This window comes from Eschrichtius robustus, chromosome 6 (genome assembly GCF_028021215.1).
Source record: "Eschrichtius robustus isolate mEscRob2 chromosome 6, mEscRob2.pri, whole genome shotgun sequence".
Lineage (NCBI taxonomy): Eukaryota > Metazoa > Chordata > Mammalia > Artiodactyla > Eschrichtiidae > Eschrichtius > Eschrichtius robustus.
In genome coordinates this window covers 23850026-23867272 of record NC_090829.1, presented here as the reverse complement: position 1 = coordinate 23867272, position 17247 = coordinate 23850026, and the positions used below count along the sequence as shown (strand labels likewise).

The following is a 17247-nucleotide window of genomic DNA, read 5'->3' as shown; positions in this document are numbered from 1 at the left end:
ATATGAACTGATATTGTATATCTCTACAAATGGGAACTGATTCTAAATACTGTCAGTGACTGACCATTGAATACTCTGAAATTTAGTTCTCTCTCTAGTATGACAATGCCATAAGTTTTCTTTATTGTCATTACTAATGTTAACATTCTTATCATTTGTATAATAAAAAGAGTTCAAAGCATGCTTGTTTAACCATAAGCAAATCACAGTTATGATATAGAATGGGAAAAACTTGAACACAAATTGCCTGAATTTATAGAGCAGCAGGTCTCAGCTTCAATATGTAGAACTCTTTACTAACATAGTAGTCCCTTGTCCCTTGATTTCCATGGGGGATAGGTTCCAGGACCCCCCTGTGGATACCAAAATCCTGGAATGCTCAACTCCCGTATATAAGATGCTATAGGATTTGTATATAACCTGTGTATATCATCCCATATACTTTAAGTCATCTCTAGATTACTTATAATACCTAGTACAATGTAAATACCATGTAAATAGTTGTAAATACAGTGTAAATGCTATGTAAATAGTTGCTGGTGTATGGCAAATTGAAGTTCTCCTTTTTGGAACTTTATGGAATTTTTTTCCCCTGAATATTTGCAGTCCGTGGTTGGTTGAATCATTGGCTGCAGAGAGCTGACTATATCAGTTGAATCCTCAAATTTTCCAGATAGTTATTTTAAATAAGTTAGAATAGATTTGAGGGTTGTTTTTCTAATTACATCATTCTCACTTTTGCATTCTGATATGCTTTCTTGATTGAGAAAAATATGTAGAATTACAAGTAGCTCATTTAGAACTCCCATTTGCATATAACATAATCTAAATATTAGGCATTAGAGTATTGTTGCTGTTATTAGAATACTAATATTCAAATGTTTAAGTCCTAAACACTTTTCAGAGTAGATTTTTTTATATTATTATTTTTCTAGACTTCTAACATGGAAGAGATTCCCTGGTATTTCACAGAGTCCTGAAAAATGTCCAAACAGTTGATGTTAGATCAAAATTGCAAGCCTCGAGATCAGTATCTCAAGTTATTGTATTTGTTTCATTTCTTCTCTCTTTTGTCTGCATTTGCTCTTACAAAAGGGGTAATAATCAGTAAAATGGCATTAATATTTGTTAGATAAAAGAAAGGCAGTAATTCCAAATTATAAACGTCTACATGTCATTGGGTCCTTAGTCCTTATGATTTTCAATTTCTTTTTAGGCCAAAACCCATGTTCTTGACATCGAGCAGAGACTACAAGGTGTAATCAAGACCCGAAATAGAGTGACAGGACTGCCATTATCTATTGAAGGACATGTGCATTACCTTATACAAGAAGCAACTGATGAAAACTTGCTATGCCAGATGTACCTTGGTTGGACCCCATATATGTGAAATGGAGTTACTTTAAAGAATATGTTAATAATCTAAAATCAATGCACTTGGATCATTAATCTGTGTTTGTATCTATTCAATTCCAAATTACAACATATGTTTATGTTCTCACAGTAACTGGTATTTCTCCCTGATTGTTAATAATATTTAAAATAATATACGTTGTTAAGAAATAAACTGCTTTCTTAATATATACTGTGTATTATAACTGGAGAAATGGAATATCTTATGTTCTTATGCTCTTAAAAAGATGTATTTGCAAGAAACAAGCCAGCCTAATTTCATTTTACAACTTTCATTGATTTTAAGTACTAACATAAGGATTCATTTGAACAAAAAATCATATTGAATAAATACTGTAGACAAAGCATGGTTCCCCTTACCTCTGGGAACTGTCTAGTAAGAGAGATGTAAACATAAATAGCACATCATTAAGTTCACTTAGTAATACTCTCTTTTTTTGTATTTGTTGAAAATGTGATAGGGAAAAAAATTAGCCAATTAACATGAATATGAAAACTGTATAAACATTCTGTAATTTTAAAGATGCTGCCATACTAAAAGTGTACCAGAATGCAGAATCCAGTGGTTGGGGGAAACAGCATTACTTAAAATTTCATGAGGTTTTAAAATCTAAAAAATTTTAACGTTAAATTTGGGAGTACATTTTATTGCAGAAGATTTAAAATAATTCATAATAATTTCAAAGCAAAGAGGTTATTAAATACAAATAAACGAAAACATAATCTTTTTGTAACAGATAATTTCACTTAGGTTTACCTTACAAAATTCTGCCTTTTTGTACAGTTGAAGTGTGATGGGGGAAAATATAATAACCCAAGAGGTATAAATGTGAAAACTAAACGTATACTTTCCTATCGAAGGCCTAATGTTAAGAGTTAAGGAGGAAGCTGGGTGGAGGGGAGTTAGGAAATCATTTTACGCAAATAATTTGGAAAAGAACGTTTTTAAAAGAAACTTTTGTATCCTGAAAGAAAAAATTTCCGCTCACAAAACAAACTAAACCAAATAAATCATCAGACCTTTTCAAATCTGTGTTGAAAAACAGAGATTAGTAATCCCAGAAGACGGAAGCAGCCACGACTCTTCCAGTCGTCTCGTGAGGTTTTCACCCCCTTCCAAATCCACTTACAGCGCTCAGGTCTGTCAACTGGCATTTTCAGAACTGGATTTCACACACGCGTTCAGAAACGCCTGGGCGCTCTTCAATGTAACTGGGCAGCTCCGCGGCGGCGAGGTCGGGCCGGGGCTAGAGCCCCGCCCCGGAGATGCGGTCTCGAAGCCGGCCGCTCTAGGCCCGGCGTCCGCTCTCTATGGTTAGGTGGGCGGTGTGTTGTCATCTGCGGAGCGACGGCCGGAGGCGGCGGCGTAGGCCCCGGCGGGGCGTTTGGTTTCGGTTTTGCCCTGACTTGAGTTAGCACTGACGGTCGAAATGGGAGTCCCCAAGTTTTACCGATGGATCTCGGAGCGGTATCCCTGCCTCAGCGAAGTGGTGAAGGAGCATCAGGTGGGTGAGCAAGGGGGCAGAGGCCCAGAAGGCGGAGGACCCGGGGCTCGGCGGCCCTCTCTCCACCCTGGGACTGGGGCTCCCCGCCGCCTCCTTCTGCTCGTCGTCAGCTGGCTGAGTGGCGAAGGGAGGGGAGCAGAACGTTTGAGGACACCCTGGTGATCTGAGTGGGGGCGAAGACGCAAGTCGCTCTCCTGTGGGCAGAGCGGCGGGGATGCGGCGGTTCTGACAGCTCCTGCCCGGGCCGGGCCTGCCGCGACTCCGCAATCAAGTTCGGGGGAGGAGCGCTTTCGGGAGTGCTTCCCTCTCCTCCCCAGGGAGCTGCAGGTTTCGTTTTTCTTCTTGGAGGTGGGATGGTGGTCCTCCTAGGACCTAGCCCCAATCCCCACCCAGAGCAACAGGCCCACATACAAACAATAATACCGGCCTCCGCAGTTGAATCCCCTTGTTTACTTTCCCTTATCTAGAGCTGCATCCCGCCCTACCCCCAACGCCTAGACTTTTTGACGTGGCTGATGGTTCATATTTATGATACAGTTCGTTACTCTTTTTCTGTTACCCCAAGGACCGTACCAATCCCCCGTTCCAAAAGAATAAAAATACATTTGGACGGGGCCAGGGCAGTTATTTGGAAGCTTCATTGTGTGACTGTGTGTGTGTGTGTGTGTGTGTGTGTGTGTGTGTGTGTGTGAAAGAGAGACGGGGGAGAGAGGGAGGAAGGAAATGAGGGAGGAAGGAGACGTGGGGTGAACGGAGAGAGAAACAGATTGTTAGAGCACTAATACTAGGGATAGTAATGTTCGGTATATAATGACCCCAGGGCAGCGTTTATGTGCAGATTTGAAAAATGTAGTTCGGGTATTGGAACTGCGGAAAAAAATAGTAAGCAGTCATCTATTAGGTAAACTAGATTTTGGGTCTAGTGTTTGTCACATTTAATGGTTTTGGTAGCTCTTTTGCCCATTTTATATTTTACAGAAAAAAGTCATTTTTGTCTCCGAATGGAGGCATGGGTTCAAATCCCACTTCTGACACACACACACACACACAAAGTCATTTTTGAAGTTTGTACAGCTAATTGAGTTAGTTGAGATAGATAGCATTGTATTAACATGGAGGGAAATAATACAGTGAACACCATCATGCTGTCTATTTTTTTTTTTGGCTTTTTTTTTTTTTTTGGCTGTGTTGGGTCTTCGTTTCTGTGCGAGGGCTTTCTCTAGTTGCGGCAAGTGGGGGCCACTCTTCATCGCGGTGCGCGGGCCTCTCACTATCGTGGCCTCTCTTGTTGCGGAGCACAGGCTCCAGTCGTGCAGGCTCAGTAGCTGTGGCTCACGGGCCTAGTTGCTCCGCGGCATGTGGGATCTTCCCAGACCAGGGCTCGAACCCGTGTTCCCCGCATTGGCAGGCAGACTCTCAACCACTGCGCCACCAGGGAAGCCCCATGCTGTCTACTAAATTATGGTTTATTATTTTTAAAAAGTACTGTAAGCATGAAGATGGGGTTAAACTTCTGGAAAGGATTCTTTGTTGTTGGATTCCAGTCAGGTTTGGTGTATGAGGAAAAAGCTTACCAAAAATTCCAGAATGGTGGTTTGTCTTTAATATATTTGAAGCATGGGTTGAATTAGATTTAGGGAAACATTTCTTTCCAGAGAAGAGGATAAAAATGGTGACAACTAGCTTAGGCTTTTCCTGGATCCTTCACTCAAACATGTGAGTACCTGCCATGCATCAGGCACTTTATCTCTAAATTGAAAAATTCAGACTAACTTGACAATGCACAATCTGTTCAGTAATATTTTTACTCTGTACTCTTTGGCACAGAATTTGGTTTGGTGTAAGGATCTTGGATTTTCTCCATCTTGAGGAATTTTGTTACTGAACAAAAATAATGGCTTTAAGGCAGTTTTATGACATGAACACTAACAATAGGTTTAAAACTTGGTTCATCAAAGTGATGTCTTTCAAAAAGCAATCACCAGCTACTCTCTCAAGCAGTACTTAAAAGATGGTAGTGCCTAAGTCACAGCAGTTCAAAAGCTAGTCCTTGGGGGAAGGGACTGGATGGAGGGGTGGGTTCTGGGGAGATGGTGACAGTGGTGACATGGCATAGTTTTTGGTTTCTCTGAATCCTCATTTAAAAACAGAAAGAGAAACTAGATAGCTAAATTTAAAATCCATAGAACAGTTACAACAAAACCATGTGACACGGTATCCCCATGAACCCCAAGATACAATTCGGTGGGGACAGACTACCGACAGGCTCTAGACCCAGTTGGTATTGGCATGTCTGCAAGAGGAAGAAGGAGAAATGGGGCAACATCTGATGAACCTGAGAGCAGAACTCCAGAATATTCACTAAGCCTCTACAGGCCTATTAGATAGCAGTAGCTTCAACTGGGGGGTTTTAAAGGGCAGGAGCAGTCTAACTCCTGTGAACCCTCAAAACTGACTTGCCAGGGTACCATTCTAAGGCAGAGCCCACCCTAAGGAAAAACTGCTGGGAGTGAGATAAAATTTTATCAGGAAAGGGACAAGAGAGATAAGAGAAGAAGGTCAAGATAAAAGTGGGGGAGGGTTACAGAGTCAAGAAATCTTAGAAAACAAACCAGGCAAACCATCATATTTTTTAACACTACCCCAAAGTAGCAGAAGAGGGAGCTTTGTAAAGTTAAAGCTTTCCTGAACCCCTCCTCATTCCAAAAGTTCAGGAAAATTAAATTTACATAAAAATGAACGATAGAAAATTGTCAAGGTCAAATAGTATACAAAGTTATTATGGGGGAAAAGGGGAACAAAATAATATTCGTACAGACAATAAAAGCTTGCAGTAAAAGCATGCACACATAACAGACCAAAACTATAACCTACTATTTCAGAATGAGCTAAAAGGCACTAAGAAAATAAGACATGAAAGAAAAACATATATCAATTACAAAAACTCACGAATAAGGTGACAGAACCTAAAGAAAATTAGACATAAATGGCAAAATCACATCAGAAGTGAAGCCTAAAGTAGTAGCAAGGCAAAAGCAAATGATGCCATAAGAAAAAAATAGAAGGTGGAAATAAGAGAAAATTTTAAAAGATAAAAAGGTTCAAGAGAAAGTAATAAGATAGGCAAAGAAGACAAATAATAGGGATTCTTGAAAAAGGAAATCAAAGCAATATAACAGAACAAATACTAAAACTATAATTAAAGAAACCTTCCCTGAAATTTAAAAAAAAAACATTGAAGCCATGTTGAAGGAATACACCATGTACCCAAGAATATTGACTCAGATGACCAACATCAAGACATGTTCTAGTTAAATTCATGGACTTTAAAGAAAGAGAGAAAAAAGCTTTCATCACCTACAAGAAAGGAACATATGACTTACAAGGGAAAGAAAATCAGGTTCCCATCATAGTTTTTCACAGTAGTGCTTTATGCCAGAAGAAAATGGAGTAACATAAAGATACTCAACTGACTTTTAAGTATAAACGATAAGCTGGTCAAATGATCAGTGTAGGAGAAGTCAGGCAATATTGTTCCTTTGAGCACTTTCTTGAGGAATCTGCTAGAGAATGAGCTTCAGACAATCAAAAGGACTGGGGAAATATCTACATAAATACCAGTGGTGAACATTAAATATAATTTCCTGTAGAACAAAAACAAAATAAGAGTGAAGAGGGAGAAAGTTTAGTATATGATGGCTATGTGTTCTGACAATGTTTAGATAGCACAACTATAAAATAAATGGGAGTAAGAATGGGGAAAAGTTATGCAAAAAAAATTATATTACTATTAATCATATTAGTGGTAATATTAATATTGTTTTTCTGAAACTCGTGTGTGTGATATGATAAATACCTAATTATAGGGTATTTTAATTCTGTCATCTCTTATAACCAAGATTCTTGATGTGTAAGAAAGCAGTTACCGATGTAATAGAGAAAATGTTAAGTAAAAGCTCTATAGTCTAGAATTTGAATTGAAAGTATCAGTATAATCTTATGAAACACACACGCCCGTGCGCGCGCACACACACACACACACACACACGTGTGTAAATTTCCTAGCTCTTTCTGATCACAGAAAAGGCCTAGAAACAATGACCAATCCAGTAGCAGTTGCATTCATAGTGCCTAAATTATGGTTTTGAAATACCATTATTCATCAAAACAAATCAGGATTTTATGGAGAAATGACTGATTCTAGGTCAGAGTCAGGAAGTATTCTAGATGAGCCTGAAAACTTTTGTCATATCATATAGCAGGACCGCTACTAAAGACTACTAGGAACATCTCAAAGGATTGAAGAGATAACTGGAAGAGGCTTGGAATCGCCCCAAATGGGACAATTTGATCTTCAATAATGATAATAATGATAATCCAGTGGATTAAAACCCACCAAATATGCTTAAATCCTTGAGTTTACAATGGTACTTTAAAAAAAGGGTCCCCTTCCAAAGGTGATAGACACAGTTCCCAATTTTGAAAACCTTTCCTGTACCACTGGGTAACCAAGAGGCAGAATGATCCCCTTTATAAAAGTATTACAATTAATAAAAAAAGAAGTGATAGAATATCACCATTTTGCAACCTCAAATAAGTTAATAGAAATAGGCATTAAGCACTAATGGCTGGTAATATTAGAAAAAAGAAAGAAAGGTGACACAAACAAATAGTAGAGCTTAACTCTATTCCTATTTTAGAGAATTCTTGACGTGGATAGTGTATACAAGACTTATATTGGTGTTTGAATGTGTACACACCTAGAACTATTTTTGATGCCTAGTTCAAGTGGTCCAGTAGTTTGGTAGAAGTATATTATGACTATAAAATTATAGTTATTTCATAAATCTGTATTGAATATAAAACTTATGTACCATAGGATCGAAAAATACGGAAATATATAATATTTTGTGCAGTCTTATCTTACTGTTAGCATATTTCTTGTTCAGTGAAGGCTTGGGAGTGAGGAAGGAAGGAGTTAAGTAAATAAGTAAATAGGGAGAAAGAAAGGAAGGAAGGGAGAGGGAGGAGGGAAGAAACCAAGCAAAACATTATTTTTTAAAAAAACACTTTCCTTCAAGTTGAGGACAATAGACTAGACCAGAATGTGGAAATTACAGAAAGATTATAAAATACAAAACAAACAAACAAACAAAAAACAAAGCCTAATACAGAAAATCCAAGGGGAAGTTGCACATCTACTGTATGCTTACTCAATGTCCTAGGTTACTGGAGGTAGATGGGGGAAAAGAATTAAACCCTCTGACCAATAACACTTACCATTCTAAGAAACCACAAATTGCCCATACACTACGGTCCAGTTTCTATGCAGATACACATGTAGATAAATATTTTCAATAAGTGGGATAATAATTTACCTGCTGTTTTATAACCTACTTTTGTAACTTGACCATATGTATTGTGTACATTATCCCATGCCAAATATGAATCTATATCATAATTTGTAATTGCTTTGTAGTATTCCCTTGTGTAGATGTACCATTATCAATTTTCTTTATTATTAGGCATTGTTTTCATTTTTTATCTTTTCTTTTTTTTTAACTTTTTATTTTATATTGGAGTATAGTTGATTAACAATGTTGTGTTAGTTTCAGATGTACAGCAAAGTGATTCAGTTACACATATATTGACATGTATCCTTTTTCAAATTCTTTCCCATTTAAGTTGTTACATAATATAATTTTTTATCTTTTCTGAACAATACTGCCATGAATAATCTTGTACTTATGTCTTTGTGCACATTTCTGATTATTTCTCAGGATAAATTTCCAATAGTAGAAGTCCTAGGTCAAAGATGTGCACATACACACACACACACACACACACACACACAAAAGATGTGCACACCTCAAATTTTGATATGTATTTTCATATTAGTTACACCAGTTTATATTCCCATCCCAGACTGTTGGGTATATGTCTATGCCACCTCTCTCCTTTCTAGCCCTGTGATCTTCCTCTAATATAAAATGGGGAGTCTAAATATGTCTCTTTTAAGATTGTTACCATAATTAAGTGAGAGAATGAATGTGTTTAGCCCAATGTTTGGCACCTAATAAGTGCTTAATAAATGCCAGCTATTGCTTTTAATAACATGAAATATGCATTTCTCCAAATCCTTACCAATATTGGGTAACATCCATCTTTCTAATCTTTGCTAACATGATGGGGAAAATGATGTATCATTTTAATTAGAAATTTAGGAATGTTGAACCTTTTTTTCATATCATTTAGACTTTTGTGTTTCTTCTTTTTTGAATTGCTTTTCATTTTCCATACTTACTTTTAACATATGCTCTTTTTCTTACTTGTTATTTGAGGGTTGTTTTGTATATTAGGAATTTTGACTTGGTCCTAATTTGCAAGTATTTTCCTGCATTTTGTCATTTTCAGTTGGGCTTGTTTATGGCACTTTTTTTTCCTTACAAGATTTTAAAAATACATTTTTAGGTAGCCCACTCCATCATTTGTTTGATTTATGATTTCTAACTTTCCCCACCTGAAAATGGCCAAAATATTTGTATATAATTTTTTTACTTAACATTTCTCACATTAAAATTTCTAATCCTTCTGGAATTTATTTTGTTATAAGGTGAAATACAGTTTTGTTTCCAAATAGTTACCTAGGTGCCCCATCCCTTTCTTTCACTGATTTGAAATGTCTCATATACTAAATTTCTGTGTACACTTGGACTACTTCTAAACTATTTGGTTCAATTAAACTGTCTATTGTATAATTTAAAATATCATATAGGGCAGGTTTTCCTTCATTACTCTCCCTTTAGTATGCTCCCTTGCATGTTTATTCTCCTAAGGAAACTTTGTAATCATTTTGTAAAGTACCCCCACCCCCTCAAAAAAAATCACATTGAGATTTTGATTGAGGTTTTTAGATTTCTTGAAACAAACAGTAAATCTTGAATGTACATTTAAAACCTCATGATCACAGTTGTCATTTCATTCGAGTCTAATACTCACTAAGGGCATTTAAATTTTTTTTACTTAGTACAATCCTATGTAAATAGGTGTTTTATAAATATATTTTTATGGTGTTCATTGATTCAAAGACCAAAACTTTTCACTCCTAAAACTCAAAGGCATGTTATTTTCTCAATAACAGGAAAATGTATTGTTACCTATGCATATGGTAAAATTTGAATAATTGTTTCAGAGATAGTTTTCATTAAGTTTATACAAAAATGCCCATTATGTTTTTATGTTTGAAAATTCAAAATACTTTTCTTCAATTAGTATGTAAGGCAGACTACTCTCAAATCCCTTAATTACACTAGATATTAAGTTGTGCCCATTTTAGTTCCTTGTTAGTTTATATTTGTTTCAGTAGTGTTCCCATTACTTGTTCACAGACATTTAAATAGAAGAAACGTCAATCAGAGTCAGAACCATGAAGGCCTTTCTATAAAAGTGGATGCCTGTTAGCCAAAGTTTAAAAATTATTTAATCCACCTATGAAAAACAAATCAGTTTTCAAAGTTTCCTAAATTTCTTGGCATAATCTAAGCTTTTTAAATTAATATAACCAAATTAATGATTCTGTTTCAGTAAAACCAGATATACAATAAGGCTTTAAATCACTTGTAAAACCTCTTAATGACCATGTACAAATAGCCTTTTGATATAAATGGGAATTATGTTACTCATTTATAGAGGAAATTGAGGCTTTGAGGAGTTAATGTCAAATTGTAGGAGGAAAGGAAACTAATATTTTGAGGACCAAATCAACCAAGAGCTTTATTTGGTGTTTTCTCAGGTTATCTTATTTTAAACAAGTAGATAATTTCCTGACAGTAAATGTGATCAAGCTTTTGGTGCATAATGTAACCACGTAATATGTCTCTGTCTTACTTATTCCTCCTGTTTGTTTACTTTCTTTATTCAACTGTGATTGTTTACTCAGTTTTTATATAATAAGAGTAAGCCCCTATATCCTGCTTTTGATCAGATGTCTAGGTATCTGTGGTTGATTATAATAATGATCTTGATCATTTTTCTTTGTTTTTTAGATTCCTGAATTTGATAACTTATACCTGGATATGAATGGAATTATACATCATTGTTCCCATCCTAATGATGATGATGTTCACTTCAGAATTTCAGATGATAAAATCTTTACTGATATTTTTCACTACTTGGAGGTGTTGTTTCGCATTATTAAACCTAGGAAAGTGTTCTTCATGGCCGTTGACGGTGTGGCTCCTCGAGCAAAGATGAACCAGCAGCGTGGGAGGCGTTTTAGGTAAAACATTTATGGTTTATTTTAGAGTACTATTTAGATTAATAAAATGTATTACTTCAAAGGTAATTGACTTAACACAATGCCATCTCCCATTCACGTTTCTTTTCTGCTTAAATTTCCCCCCACAAGTGGAAGTATCTCAGACTTACAATGTCACATTTTATCAATCAAGTAAACGAATTAGGAATTCAAATGAGGTGTCATTTCTCAAGGTATATGATGGGTTGTATAAAGTTACTCTGTTGTTCTCTGTCACAAAGTTTTTCAGACTTCCTAAAACTTGGCAATTTGGAAATGGTAGTAGTAGAGAAAGTTCCTAGAGTATTTCTTCCTGAGTTGTGGAACTGCAGAGTGAACTGAGAGATTGTTCTAATGAGAATATCACTGACATTTAATGTGACCCTGGGCTAGATGCTGACCCTGCTTGAACATGGGTCCCCACTGGGTAGAAAGGCAAATGAGATTAGAAGGGGATGGATAGAGCATGAGAAGAGAACTAAGTTAGGACACTCGAGATATTATCAGCCCAGTGTATGACTTGGGTAGTAGGAGAAGCAAAAGGTTGAAAAGGAGTTGTATACAGAGAGAGGATTTTAAAGTCAAAATCCTGGACCTGTGGAATATTTCTAAATAACAATGAAAACATGCAGTGTCCTTGTTATGAGTAACAGGAGTAAAGTTAAGAGGGCTGTTGGAACTGAAGGAAAGAAACCCTGAGTCTAGTGAGTTTGATAGGTCATTAGCATAACAGATCCTTTCCTTTCATCACAATGGCAGGTAAAGAAGTAGAAAGGGCACCTATGAATCAGATGTGGAAATCATCAAGGAAGGTGGGAGAGTACCTTGGAGAAGGCTAGCAGTGAGAATGGGAAGAGGATGGTAAACGCTACTAATTTAAATATCAAAAGAGAAAAGATACTGAAGATATTGGAACTGTGAAATCCTTGAAGACAAGGGCCATCTCTTACTAAAATTTAGATTCTCAAGTACCACCCAAGACTTACTTAATCTGAACCTCTTAAAATTAGGCCCTGGAAACTATGTTTACCAGATTCCCCTGGTATTTGTTAAACTAGTTTTGGGGCGCTGCTGGGCTAGATAATCTAGTGTTGAGAAAGGGTTATATAAGCCCACTGTATCAGTCAGTTGCAGGTAATAGAAATTTAACTATTCTGAGCAGAAAGAAATATAATACAGAGGATTGGGTGCCTATAAAAATCATTGTAAAAGCCAAAAGGTTGTGAATTTAGGTTCGCCTTTAAGAGTGACTTCCAGAACAACACCATAGAACTCACCCACTGATGGCATCACTACTGTAACATTCAGGAAGGTGAGGAGTTCAGAGGCCCTGACCAGAACAGGTAGTTCTAGGAATTTATTCCTTTAGCTCTGATCCAGAGATTAAGAAGCTAAGTCATATCCAGAAGCCTAGCTGCAGGGAAGCCTGAGAGTTTAATTTTTTTATAGCTTTCTTCCAACCTCTCTGGTATCAGAAGACAGACTAGGAGAGAGGAATGGGCGTCGAGGGCCAGTTGACGCTAACCACCTCAAGCATTCACTCAGAACTGCGGCGGCATCGAGTGTGCCATGTTTCCCCCAAATCCCCCAGTCAGCTTTTCCTCATTCTCCACAGCGACTGTTTTCTTCACTCATAATCTTTAATCCTAATCTCTTCGCATCTCTGCCATCTTTTAAATCTGCTGCCATCTGTCTTTCATCCCCACCGTGCCACTGAAACTTCCTTACAAGATTATTAATAGACTCCTTAAAGGGGCTAAATCTAGAGAATAATTCTATCTTTATATTACTTCATATATCTCTGGTATTAAGCAAGGTTGACCATTATTTCTTTCTTGAACTTCCTTCCCATGACCTTCAGGTAACTATACTCTATGACTGGGGATTGAACCCAGGCCCTGGCAGTGGAAGTGCCAAGTTCTAACCACTGTACACCAGGGAATTCCTTCTGACTGTACCTTCTTAATCTCCTTGTTATATTCTCTTCCTCTGCTTTGTCTTAAATATTGATGTTTCTTAAGGTTCTGTCCTGGGTCCTGAGATATCTTATCCAATGACTTTAAGTACTGAATCTGTACTGATGACTCCCAAATTTATCTTTCTGGTGGATATCTCTTTCCAGAGCTTGTATACATCCAAATGCCTGCTAAATGCCTCCTCTGGATACCATAGATACATTTCAGGCTTAACATATTCAGAACTGAATTCATCTTTGCCTCAAACCTGCCTTCCTTCTATGTTTCCTGTTTCCGTGAATGATAACATCATGTAAATAGCTGCTCAGCTCCAAAGTCCGAGAGTAATTGGACTTCTCCCTCTTCCTTATTCCTCACATCTAAGTCATATCTACCTACTTCTTTTCATCTTTACTGCTACTGTCAGCCTAGGCCACCATAATCTTCTACCTAGATTACTTTAATAGTTTTACCTTGCCCCTGTCCCAAACATTCTCCGTATTGCAGCTACATCAAACATTATGGCTGTTTAATTTCTATTTCCCCACTAGAGTGTAAACTCCGAGAAGAGGAATCATTTCTTTTTTGTTGTATCCCAAGAACTTGTCACATAGTAACATTGAATAATCATTTCTTCAGTCAAAGAAGGAAGGGGAGAAAAGAGGAAAGAATGGCTTCCATTGGAGAGATTACAAATGAGTTGATATCTTCAGAGTTTTTGTTATATTGAAGAGGTTGGTAAGAGAGAGGTTAAATACGAAGAAGAGTTTGTTTATCACAGAAATAGAATTCCACAGGGCACAGTACATAGAGCTATAGTAACAAGGCTGTAGAAAATGTACATAAAGCAGGACTTCCTAACTTGTATGCCATGTGGCATATTTGTGTGCCACACATGGGTTACTGGAGAAGCCAGATTGGAATTGGGATGCCAGTATTCAAACCTGTGTCTATCGGACTCTAAAAATCATGTTCTTCTTAGTAAACCCTGTTGCCTCAAAAATGAGATCATTTTGGCTACTGATGTCATTAATGTTATTAGGCTTTCATTTTAGATGTTTTCATGAGGAAACCCAAAGATATACATTACAATTTTATAATTATTTTTATATAATATTCTTAGAGATCATTTTAATGATGTACTTCTTATTTGATATTATTAAATGTAGTGTGTATAATGAATGTTTATGCTATACTTTTGAAATTATTTCTAGAACTAATATGCTGTATATTTGTGATTAGAAAAGAATTACTTTATAATAAGTATTTGTAACATTCTTTGTCAGTTTTATACTGTTATAATGTTCTACTTCTATAGTCCCTAGCTGAAAAACTCAATTCTTTAAATAAAAAGAAACAGTTCTGAGGCTCATCTTTATTGATTATAGACATTTCAAAACTTATATGTTTTGAACTTAAAATTGATGAATTAGTATTTTAGTTACAAAAGCTTCTAAATAACCATTTACTTTATGTAGAGATCTCTATTTTTTCCAGAAAGTTGAGCACTTCTTTTCCCCCTTAACATTTAAGGTCAGCAAAGGAGGCAGAAGACAAAATTAAAAAGGCAGTAGAAAAAGGAGAAACTCTTCCTACAGAGGCCAGATTTGATTCCAACTGCATTACACCAGGTAAATTCACTGAGAGAAAAATTCTGGCAGATTTAAAATATAAATGTAAATTTATTTCTCTTTTCTAACCTCTATTTATTTTGTCCTTAGGGTTCTATTTGCTGTATTTTCCCAGTTATGTCTCTTCATGAGATGGTTTGGTCACCTTGGTCATAAATGCCCCTATGGAGACCCACTGTAGGGTTTTACAGATGCTGATAAGGGCACCTATGGACAGGACTCTCCCAGATGCACAGAATTCCTGACCTAGCAGGAACTTACAAGATCAGTCCTACTTCTGCCGTTTATTTGTATGAAAGCTGACTCAATGAGGTTGTGGTTCACCCAAGTTCATAGAGCTAGCTTGTTGTATTCAGGAGAAGAAACCCATTTTCCTCGTCTAGAGTGCTTACTGTTCTTCTCAGAGGCTGTTAAGATTTCTGTGACTTTAAGGATGAATTACTTTATCAGTATTACAAATTTAATCTTATATGCAACAGCACAGTCTGCCCTTCCTAGAGTTTTGTCTAACATCATTATGATCCTTTACATTGAAAAAAAATCTTATAATCGTACTTTCTGATTAATTCTTTACTATGGTAGTTTTCTCTTTCATTAAGTCTCCTAATGACACATTGCCCATTTAAGAACCAGTTTTATCGTTATACAGTTTAAGACTGTATTGTCTTTGACTATTGACTATCTGGGCTTTTCCTGAAACATAATCATCGTAGACTCAGTTTCCAGATTAATAGTAATTTTTCAGGTTAAAAATAGTAATGATAATAGTTGTTGTTATTGGCAATCTTATTGAAGCTACATGCCTTAAAAAAAAACAAAAAACTTCAGAATCCAGCAGAGAAATAGAAGATTGAAGTTTGTTGGAGTGTTGAAACTCTGCCCTTCTGTGAAAATATTTGAAGCATAGTCCTGAGGCAGCAGTAACATTCTTTGAATTTCCCCATCTGACGTTAACTTCATTTTGGGGTGCCTGGTAAAATTGGAAATAGTTGTGATATTTGCTTGGGAAAGATACAACATTACTCGCTTTTCAAGATAAGCGAGAGAGCTTTCGACCTCCTTGGGAGATCTTATACCTAGCTATTCCCTGGATACCCATATCCAATTTCATGCTGTCACTGGGAACTCACTGTTTTTATATCTCTCTCAGATTAAATTTTTAAAAACCTTTTATTTTTAGGGACTGAATTCATGGCCAGGTTACACGAACATCTGAAGTATTTTGTAAATATGAAAATTTCTACAGACAAGTCATGGCAAGGAGTTACCATCTACTTCTCAGGCCATGAGGTTATTATCTTATTTTATTTAAAGAGTTTTTTAAATTTAATCTTGAGAAACATAGCATATTACCGCATTTTTTTTAAACATTATATTTAGACTCCTGGAGAAGGAGAACATAAAATCATGGAATTTATCAGATCCGAGAAGGCAAAGCCAGATCATGATCCAAACACCAGACACTGTCTTTATGGCTTAGATGCTGACTTGGTAGGTATAATGTTTATTGTATTATAATCTTATGCCATTGTAGTTAAATATCTAAGAAACTTGGTCTTAATAAAAGAAGATTTCTGGCTGTGGGAACAAATATCGGAGACCTAATAATGATGGCTACTTCTGCTATTACCAAAGTTCTAAAACATTTGGAAAAGGAGTTCTTTTGCCATAGTTTATGATGAACAGGTCTCTATAGTTAGTGTTCACACCTGACTGACCCTAGTGCTATGAATACCCCGCTGAGGTCAGGGTAGAGGGCCTTTTTTACTCTCATGCTTAATACACGATTTTTAATACCACCTGATCTGATGACTCCATAACCCAAGTTTACTAGACTTTTTTTGTTTTAACTTTCTATTACAGAAATTTGCAAATATAAACAAATGTAAAGGAGAGAGCATAATGAACCTCCTTGTGTCCTTCATCTGTCTTCAATAACCTTCAGCTCCTTTCCCTAATCATCTGTCTCCTTCCTCCTCCTCCCCTGGATTCCTTTTTTTTTTTTTTTTAAGACTTTTTTTCTTTTTTTTAAATAAATTTATGTATTTATTTATTTTTGGCTGCATTGGGTCTTCATTGCTGCGCGCGGGCTTTCTCTAGTTGCGGCGAGCGGGGACTACTCTTCGTTGCGGTGCACGGGCTTCTCATTGCGGTGGCTTCTCTTGTTGCGGAGCACGGGCTCTAGGCATGTGGGCTTCAGTAGTTGTGGCACGTGGGCTCAGTAGTTGTGGCTCGGGGGCTCTAGAGAACAGGCTCAGTAGTTGTGGCTCAGGGGCTCTAGAGCACAGGCTCAGTAGTTGTGGTGCACGGGCTTAGTTACTCCGCGGCATGTGGGATCTTCACCGGACCAGGGCTTGAACCCGTGTCCCCTGCATTGGCAGGCAGATTCTTAACCACTGCGCCACGAGGAAAGCCCATCCCCTGTATTCTTGAAGTATATGACATGT

At 36.9% G+C, this 17247-nt stretch overlaps 2 protein-coding genes across 6 annotated transcripts in view; both read left to right on the top strand.

Annotated features, from left to right (window-relative positions):
* Positions 1 to 1519, top strand: part of ATR (ATR serine/threonine kinase) — a 106398-nt gene extending 104879 nt beyond the window's left edge. For all 4 annotated transcript variants that reach the window (XM_068546033.1, XM_068546032.1, XM_068546031.1 and 1 more), the window contains one exon: positions 1217 to 1519. In XM_068546033.1, the coding sequence (XP_068402134.1) occupies positions 1217 to 1390 (174 nt within the window). In that variant the 3' untranslated portion in view covers positions 1391 to 1519. The remainder of the gene's footprint in view (positions 1 to 1216) is intronic.
* Positions 1520 to 2724: 1205 nt separating this feature from the next.
* XRN1 (5'-3' exoribonuclease 1) overlaps positions 2725 to 17247 on the top strand; it is a 98679-nt gene continuing 84156 nt past the window's right edge. For both annotated transcript variants that reach the window (XM_068546037.1, XM_068546036.1), the window contains exons 1-5: positions 2725 to 2918; positions 10964 to 11196; positions 14703 to 14800; positions 15981 to 16090; positions 16181 to 16291. In XM_068546037.1, the coding sequence (XP_068402138.1) occupies positions 2844 to 2918; positions 10964 to 11196; positions 14703 to 14800; positions 15981 to 16090; positions 16181 to 16291 (627 nt within the window). In that variant the 5' untranslated portion in view covers positions 2725 to 2843. The remainder of the gene's footprint in view (positions 2919 to 10963; positions 11197 to 14702; positions 14801 to 15980; positions 16091 to 16180; positions 16292 to 17247) is intronic.